Raw genomic sequence first — 10026 nt, 5'->3', positions numbered from 1 at the left:
GGGGGGAGGGGGGGCCCCCCCCCCCCCGGTAGTCGAGGGGGAGGTTTGTAAAACAAAGACGCGGAGAAGGAAGATTCGCAAACGACTTTACAGAAAACTTTGTCTTGGCTGCCGTAACGAAAACCGCCAACGTCGGAAATGCCGGCTACGTATATATGCTTCAGAAAATAAAGCGCTTCCTCTATACTTTATCTCCATAAAAGAAACGCGTTCGGCAACGCGCAATCATACGAATTTAATAGTTCTAATTTGCAAATTTGAAAAAGGCTATTGAAAAAGAGATATGCAAAAAAAAAAAGAACCACGAAATTCTTCGAGTTTAAATAATATCGCTCGTTGCTACAATAACGATAAGAGCACAAAAAATTTTAGGCATGCTTTAGTTATGCTTACAGAAAAGAATGAAAACGTACGTAGTAAAGAAAAAAGAAAGAACGTAGGTACTTTAACAGAATATACTTTCTTTCATTTCTCTGTATAATCAGTAATCACACCGAATAGTGAATAATTTTTTACATTTCACAATTAATTTACAAAATTTTAACAATTCAAATTCATTTTCTGGTAAACTTCGTTTTTACAATTCATTTCATTTTGAATCATTCAATTATGCTTGATCATTAGCAAATTGACGATCAATTTAATTGTAATGTTATTATTTCAGCTTCAATTTACGATTGCATTCCAAATCCGGCAGTAAGTGGCATATATTTTATGTAATTGAAAGGTACATATATTATATATATTATAGAATTTACAAATGAAAATATTATTACTATTACTAGGCATCAAAATCTGAGCCCTCAATTATATTGGGACTTTTCATGTAACAGAAATCCAGATGATTATTTTTTTTAATTGTACCATTATTGTATCGAATGAACGACATGAATTAATACACTTTCGTGCGGAGGAAAGATGAAAATATCTTCTGTGAAACGCTAGGAAAGTTTGTCAGCGATAGAAACGGAATGTTTAACGGCGCAGGATCCTTTTCCAAACGAATTGATCAATGAGAAACGTAAATCGTGTTCCCTTGAACGCAAAACGCATGAAAGAGAACGTCAAAGAACGGAACTGCTCTTGCGGGCATGCGTGTTACATGGTTGCACGAATCGCGAACGAATTCGCGGCGCTATTATATATAGAATCAACTCAACGTGAGTTTACACGGGACACAGCGATGTAATTACCATTGCTCTTGACAGCCGCAGCTCATGCGACAGACTGCACGTTACGTTGCACGCGTGCATCTTGCGACGTTACAAAACAGCACATTATACGAGGGAAAATATTCAGTTTGCATTTACTCACAGTTTATACTCCGTAGAACACGAAACGTTTAGATAAAATGCTAAATTATCTAATAACAAATGCTAGGCGAAGCGTTAGATATTCTTCATTAAATAATCGAATGCATTATTGCGCATTAACATAATAATTCTCTTAATATATTTGATTGGTATTTATTTATTCCTTGTATCGCAAACAAGATATTTTTGAACGTACACTCATACAGGATTAAATGCAGTATCCGTGATACTGAAATGGAAATAATATTTACATGCACGTCAATTTATTTTACATTTTTTAAATTAATCAATTTCTAAAGTATATACATAACGCGATATCTGTCAATGTTGTACGGGAAGCATACCGTACAATCCCATCCTCTGCAATTTTCCACGTATGAAAACTTATTTTCCGCGTACATTTTATTCTAAAATTACTGCTTTGAGTGGCTCGGAAATTAGACAGTTAAATACTTCGTCATAGACATTCACCGGGTAGGTACACACATTCCGCGATTGAGTTATTACTTACTAATGAGATACACATTATGTTATTCGTGTTAATGGAATTTCGAGCGTTTCGGACGTGGCGTTTTGTTTAAATATCGGCTGACGGCCGGGCTAAAACCCGCCGATAAAACGGGAGAAAATAGGCGGGGTCGGATAAAAGCCATGAAATAAATTCAAAATAAATGTAGCGCCTAAAATCCTAAACGAATATAGCGGGAGACGTGCTGGAGCAAACGTGATGGGATAAATGATTAATGATTCCCCGCGCGATGGCAAAAGCCACAGCGTTGTTTCCCGAGTACGAATGGAATACTTTCACCGAAGACATCGTAGTGTTAACTTTAACCTTACGATATGATATTCCGCGCCGAATGATAGAAATGCCAAGCGCACTGTGGAACACGCGCGTACACATATAATGACGATGGATCGAGAATGTAATGGGGCGCAATAAACCGTACACTGTACATCGATATTTCTTTCTCTTTCTCTCTCTCTCTCTCTCTCTCTTCAAACTATCGGTCGAGCAAGCACAAAAAAAAATGTGGTGTTATTTTCACCGATATGCATTGCTTTAACGCGATATTTACATCAGCCGTTGGGATTAATCGCGTATGCCAACAGTAAATAGGAAATTAAACAAACGTTTTTAATCTCTTCCATATTTACGCGCATCCAATTAACTATTGATCGGGGAACTAGATCAGAACGTGTAAATTAAAATCGGAATTTTTTTTACAGTTAAATTCGTAAAGCGCAGGAAGTATCTCGGTTTTCGGCGCATTCACCGCCACATCATTTAGACGCGAATGCGTTTTCTTGAGAACTGTACGATGTGCATAAGGCAATTTTATATTTCCCTTAATTCACATTTACATTTCGCTGTTTATACATTACATGTAAATTAAATAAAAATAAAGAATATTATCTGCACGCAAACGTGTGTCGTAATTTCAAAAGAAATGCGATATTACTTGGTTCCGGCAAAGTAACATTGTCGTAACTATCGCAGAGGTTCGAGAAAATCTACATTAAAATTTTTATATCCATTTGAAACTTTATAAGACTTTAGTACCCCCCCCCCTCCCCCCATTATTTTAATTATATAGTCAACCATGTTTTTTATATTAAAATTGAGTTTTTTTATATTAAAATTGTGTCATACAATTTTGAAATATCTCTATTATTTTTTTTTTATCATAATTAATCATAAACCTTTACATGAAAATTATGGCAATCTATTTCCAATTTTAATTGTCTCTATACGTTTTTCAATTATAATTATCCAATTACAATTGATATTCTAATTGATGATATGAAAAGCTTAAACGTCAACATAAAAATTACATTTAATTTACAGAAGCCATTCTTCTACTTTTATCATTTTGATTTAATTTGGAAACAATTCTACTCTAACAATAAGCTTGACTTATACATGATGTGGCAGCCAATGTGCCGCCGGGCCAGGAACGTAACGATCTACAACGAGATGCTCTCGGCTTTCGATCGATAGTGAACCGAGGTTTGCGCGCATACACCGGAAAAACGGTAAACGAAAGGAGAAGTAGTCTGTACCTTGCGCCTCCTTGTACTGCACGATGTAGTTGGTGATGGGCGAGCTGACGTGGCTCGCGTCCCGATCGCTCGCTGGCGAGGACCAGGCCAGCAGGATCGACCGGCTGCCCTGCTCAGCCACATGCAGATTGCGTGGGAAATCGGGCGGCTCCTGCACGAGCAAGTGGATCGTCGCCTTGTCGCGGCCATACGCATTCGCGGCGACGCAGACGTAGTCACCGCGGTCCATGTGGCTCGCCTGGATGATCCGCAGCTCGGTGGTGACACGTCCTGACGCGTCCGCCGTATTGTCTACCGCGTATCTGGACCAGAGAGCGAAGCGGTTATTACGCGATTAATCGATATGCGGCGATCATGCGGCGAGAGAGAGAGAGAGAGAGAGAGAGAGAGAGAGAGAGACTCGAGTTTGAAATTTCTAGAAGAATTACATTTAATCTGAATTATATTTAAGGTGGATTAATTATGAAGAGAGATAATCTGTTGATTACTTTGTCTATCGTCGCGAAAAGGAATTCCGTCAAATATTCTACGGCGAGATGTCGGTCAAGGACGTTGCTTTTAATAGATGAAATTAGTTTTCCAGAACCTACAAATGTCATTTCATCGTGATAACAAATTAATTCTTATTCCGCCATCAAAATAGCGATGTTACACCGGTAAACTGCATTTTCCCGGGGATAGACTACTTTGCTTTAGCAGGAAATTAACGAGTCCACGAACCCTTTTACGAACAAATTTGCTTGGTACAATTTACTCGTTATTAACAAAACAGGTTTTGAGGTAATATCAAATAATTGGTTATAGCAGCGAAGTTTCGGTCATTTTCACATCGAATATACAATAGCGGCGATGGTTTACTGCGGCAATAAAATTCTGTTACTCTATATGTACGTGTAATGGTTTAAAAATGGAATTTGTATGTTTTGTTATGTAAAATACGTTATAGGTACTTAGAATAGTCTAACAATTACAGATAGACTAGTAACGTGTGTGAAAAGTTGAAATAATCTATAAAATCCATTTTAAAGAATACAGAATACATACATATACCATTTGTTGTATTTACAAATAAGCCGCCGCCGCTTAATGCAGTTGTATAGTTTCAATACATGTTATCCGTTTTAATGTATAAAATAGAATTCTAAATACGTACAGTTGTTCAAACAGATTCCATATCTAAAGAGGATTCTACGAATAACGAATTTAATTTGTTTTTGTGCTTCGAACGTTTCGTGAATTTAATGCACGATGATAACGTAGCGTCAGAATGGTACTTCCGTCAAACGGTATGCGCATTTCAAACCTGTGAGCTTTCACGCGAAAGACGCATAATTAATTCCAATACGAACCTAACGTCGTAATTAGGATCGATCTTGCTGTCACGAACACGCCAGCTAAGATCAAGAGGCGCGTCTCCTTCGGCCTCGCAGCGCAATATTACGCTCTCCCCTCGTCGCACTGATTCCTGTCTCGTCCTTACTGTCACCTGGGGGCCCGCTGTAGTGAGAAGTGAGAATTTTTCATCAGAAAAATTTCGCACGGCACTCACGGCACGCACAATAAACATCAAACAACGCAATAAGACAAGACAATAAAATCAATTTTCGCTCATAACTCACAAATGCGCCCTTTTTGTAATTATAAACGAGCGATACAATTTTGTTTGCGTCGAAATCGCACGGTCAATCTACAGTACTTTGTTGAAGGCTCGTTTATTTCGTAGCCAGAAAAAAAAAAAGATCAATTATCGACGCATGATGCTATTCCGAATGAGCGCGTGTGTTTGTGCATGCCGTGTGTGTAACCTCTCACAGAGAGAGGATTTCATGCAGTGATGCGAAGCAATTATCCAGTGACGAATATTGTAGTAATGCTATTGAATTTCCGGCGGACATGCCCGTGTGTGTGTGTGTGTATGTGTGCAAATTCAAATTAACAAATTTATTAAATTCATGACTGTTGCATTACATATCGCCTACGTATGAATATCATATAATAACAAATTAAATTCCTGCTGCTCTCTCCATTAAATCTCCAAAGATAATTTCAAAGAGAAAGAGAGAGAGAGAGAGAGAGAGAGAGAGAGAATTTTTTATACAGTCTGCAGATGATATTCTACAATACGAAAAAAAATTTACGACCGACACTTTTTTTCCGCCTAACGTCCACGGCGGCGGCGGTAAAGAACTGTACCCAGTTTCGATCACTCCGTACGATCCAGCGCGAAATCCAAACCAAATCCCGGATACTATCTTGGATCTAGGATCCAGACGGCGACGGTAGCACTAGGTTTCGTGAATATTTTACCATGAACCGTTAGCCGAATGAGCTTGCTGAGGCCAGGCCCGATGCCGTTGCTCGCCTGGCATAGGTAGAATCCGGCGTGATCCCGCGATACCCGCGGGATCACCAGGGATCCGTTTCTGGCCACCCCGGCGCCCTCCGTGCCGTATCCCAGCTCTCTGTAGTCACCCGGGGTTTCACCTAAATGCGCAAGGATACATCTTTACGTTTCTGCATAATAGACATGTTCGCGGAAAATTACTACCATACGTTTTACTAGCTCTATCGGCTTCTTGTAGAGCCCATTCTATATATAATTGCGTTATAAGTTATAAGTGGTTGTAAAAATTGACCAATTACAGATCGAATATGATAAGAATAGTCGACTGTGATTAGTCAATTCTTACAACTGCAATCACTTAAACCGGAATCCATGGTCCGTTCTTAATCTCAAGACAATCTCAAGCATCGTCTTAAGACGCTAATACGGCTCTCTCTGATTGGTTCATGACATCTCGAGCACTAGCTTAAGACCATCTCGAAATCTTGAGCAACGTCTGTGGATTCCGTCCTAACAATCAGGACTGGGCAAAATACATCTTAAAGTGTTTGAAATGCAAAATACAAAATATCGACTACCTAAAGTGTTTAAATTACTAGATAGAAAATATTTTCAATCTTTCGAATTGAAATACAACATTTTTTGACTTTCGAATTGAAAGATTGAAAGTATTTTGTATTTCGTTGTTTAAATACTTTAAGATGTATTTTCCCCAGCCCTGCTCGAACGACAACTACGTTTACGCAATTCTAGGAGATTTTGCAATCATGGAAGAGCATAAATTAAAATTTGTTGGTATTTTATTTTCCAGCTTTAATTGGACGATGCCATCCGTCTGCCGTGATGATAAACGTTTTTATTTCGAGTTGACACTACTGATATATTTATTTTCTGGGACTTCTCTTTATTCTTGCCATTTTATTCTATTCTGTTCTAGCGCGTATCGTATTAAAAATAAAGTACATTGTGAAGTTTATATTTTACTGTTTCATTTGTGGAATTTTCACTTCTCACGCATCCTTAGTTATTGCACAACAAAACTCGCTGTACAACTGTGTTTACGTTTTATATCGGTAGATATTCTGGACTCATCAGAAAGTAAAAGAAGAAATAAAAGAATCAGACATTTCAGGAGGGAAGATCTTCATGAATGCGCGTGATAGATAACAAAATCTTATTCTTCGCGTAATTTCAGGTAAACTTTACTTTAACGGCGTTTTGATTTGGAGGCATACTCAACTGCTAGAATATTTAATTTTCAAACTTTATAAAACTGTAAAAAAAAATAACGTTAAGTTTTACCGCGGAGGAAAAATTATTTCCCAGCTCGCGGTATGAAGTATCACCTTGTTTACGCCCTATTACAAAACATCCTGTTGTATACCAATTTAAATGCCAAGAAATAACGCGGAAAAAGTTCTTTAAACGCGCGAGATGTTCTATAAACGCATTTCTGAATACATGAATGTCTAAATGATTTGAAAACATAACGCGTCGGGAGCTAAATACGAGTACACGAAGCGTACTCGCTTGGGACTCCCTTTCCTCCGTTAGACCTTTCCTTATTCGCTTATTCTATCTTTTCATAAATAAACGAACGGGCGGAAGATGTGTCAAAGTATATACCACCCACATAACTTCAAACGGTAAAGATTTACTTCGCGAGAGCTCCTCCCCCGTGCAAGGTAAACCGAACATTTTGAAAGCGCCGCTTTTGAGTAATCAGTCTTTTCGCGGGAGTCTACCCGAGAAATTATGTCTCGAAACTCTTACAGGCAGTCTCGTCTCTCGTCGGCGGCATTCTCGACCGATGCAAATTGCGTTTGTGCACTCGACCTAGTGGCAGGTAGTTACAATATTACACAAGGTTTAATAAAACCACGACGCTCCGTTCTACGCTGTTCGCATCTAATATGAATCGTGACAGGACGTACTGGAACGTCTTTCACAGCGCTTCTTTTTTCATGTTCGATGCTGCTGCCTGCATGGCGTGCATCGCTCGACGGCGGATCGATGCTTCCCCGACATCCTTCCCGAGATACATAGTGAATGATGAGAAACACAAATATCCACCCGGGATATCTCGTCTTTTTTTATTTTTTATTTTTTTTTGCAACAACTTTGAGATACGTACTCGGACGATGGGGAGAACTTTTACGGATTAATATTTGAGTAACGAGAACGCTTAACATGTATCAGAATGTAACGCATAACATGCGGTAGAAACGTTTACGTACGTATATAATACGATTACACAACTAACTCACTGAAAGCACATTTTACGAACAAATGTGTACTAGTTTTCCAGCTGTGGTTAATTAAAATTAATGAAAATATTCTGGAATTTGGATAACAATCTCGTCACTGCGACGTAACTGCGCATCGTGCCAAGACACACAAAGCGCCTTTTTTTTTGCAAACTGACGTAGGAACGATTTGGCTCGCGAAAATACAATCAGGCTAAACAGCGAAGAATGCATTCCGCGCGAAAACGAGGTTGAAATTTAGCAGGAAAAACAGAGTGAAGAAAAGTCTCCGGCGGAAGTACGTCATATGAAATCTGCACGCTAAGCGAATTGACGAAATTAATTATACAGTTCTATCCATAGAACTTTTATCTGTGGATAGGACTTATTTCTGACTACGGACTGGATACCCGTCCGTGGAGACGATTCAGCGAAATTCGTGATTGATTACTGTTTCCAGAGCGTCCTTTTTTTCCCCGTCGACGCTTCGCCGGGTCGTAACTTAAATGAAAATTACGTAATGCTCGTGCAAACAAAGTTCTCGCTTAATCGACAGGAGATTATTAGAAAATGTAATAATATCTACGTCATATCTCACTTCGATGTTAGTTCGGAATAAATAATCGATGTCAATGTAAATTTTTGTAAAACGCATTTTGGTACACGTTTAAAAATGATTTGTGATACAAATAAATATTTCATTTATATTTGCGAATTATTTATAATAAAGATGGAACGTCGAGAAAATTAACAGTTGCAGTTTCTGTGAAAAAAATTGAGAGGCTTCTTCTATTAAGAATATCCGTTTTATACTTAAGAGAGATCAGGTGCGAATGAGCGTTCTCATTTCTCGCGCCACGTCGGAGACGTAATACATCTCTCGGTAACGTAGCTGGGAAACGGAGGTGGAGAGGAGAGTTATCTCCGAGATCCCACCTTTAAGGAGTCGTGACTTACCGATAGATTGCTTCCAAGTCACAGTCGGAATGGGGAATCCTTCGGCCTGACAGGCGATGGAGACGCCGTGACCTACAACCGCGTTCTGGTCGATAGGTTCCACGGTCCACCTCGGAGGTACTAAAAATACGAACCAATTGGCTTAGAATCTTCCAGTCGCTCGAATTCGTATCCGCCAGAATTTTATTCTAGGCGATGCCCCCTCGTTTCCGTCACCGTTCATCTCGTTTCTTCTTAGGAGCTCGCAATGAGACGTGAGACGCCGTAAAATTTCAAGCACGGCCATTAAAATCGATAATGACCGTCGATTTACGAGGACACCGTCGCAGTCGCGCCCGTCGTGCGCATTACAAAGATCCTACATTTCTACCTGGTATAATTAATGATAATGGCTAAAAAACAAGGACAGTGTACATCAATATGTAATCATTGCTATATTACAAATTTATTACAAATTCCTTTTGATTTAATTTGCAGAATATTGAGAGTAATACGCAATTTATCCCGCGTTATCCCGTTATTTCCTAAAGATAATATCATGTAAAACCGTCAAACGATATCGATTTTCATTTCACAGCCCCGCCACGATTTTATCTTTTATCAATTCGGTCTAAAAATATATATGATATGACAGGTTATTTATTTGAACAGTCATTCCCTATATACATTCAAACGTTTGGATCGATACTTTACTGCGATATAAACGGTGACGAATACCAATGGCAATGACTAAATTAACGTTTACCTAATGTGTTAATAATTGTGTAATGCATGCATCTCTTTCTTTCAACTAGATTATATACTTACACAATTTGCTGAAAATTGTAACAGTGTTATACTACGGAATCCATTAAGGCTACGACTAAATTACTTGAATTGACGATGTTATGTATATATGTTATGTATAAAAATAAACGAGAATGGATTTTGCCGCAATTATCTACTTTTAATTTCATTAGGAATTCGAGCAATGTTAAATATATCAAGGAAATAAAATTTAGGATATTTAATCGAGAAAATAATAGAAAGTAAAGGGCATGCATCTTTAATAATAGTAATAATAATAACAATAATAATAATAATAATAGAGAGAGAGAAAGAG

At 38.4% G+C, this 10026-nt stretch overlaps 1 protein-coding gene across 1 annotated transcript in view; it reads right to left on the bottom strand.

The window, feature by feature from the left end:
- Positions 1 to 10026, bottom strand: part of LOC108749666 (Down syndrome cell adhesion molecule-like protein Dscam2) — a 95860-nt gene that overhangs the window by 12356 nt on the left and 73478 nt on the right. The window contains exons 13-16 of the mRNA XM_018488497.1: positions 8925 to 9044; positions 5685 to 5861; positions 4727 to 4874; positions 3378 to 3679 (exon numbers count right to left, since the gene is read on the bottom strand). Of these exons, the coding sequence (XP_018343999.1) occupies positions 3378 to 3679; positions 4727 to 4874; positions 5685 to 5861; positions 8925 to 9044 (747 nt within the window). The remainder of the gene's footprint in view (positions 1 to 3377; positions 3680 to 4726; positions 4875 to 5684; positions 5862 to 8924; positions 9045 to 10026) is intronic.

Source organism: Trachymyrmex septentrionalis, unplaced genomic scaffold, assembly GCF_001594115.1.
Source record: "Trachymyrmex septentrionalis isolate Tsep2-gDNA-1 unplaced genomic scaffold, Tsep1.0 scaffold31, whole genome shotgun sequence".
Taxonomy (NCBI): domain Eukaryota; kingdom Metazoa; phylum Arthropoda; class Insecta; order Hymenoptera; family Formicidae; genus Trachymyrmex; species Trachymyrmex septentrionalis.
The sequence above is the reverse complement of the archived record's forward strand: the minus strand, read 5'-3'. Positions and strand labels throughout refer to the sequence as shown.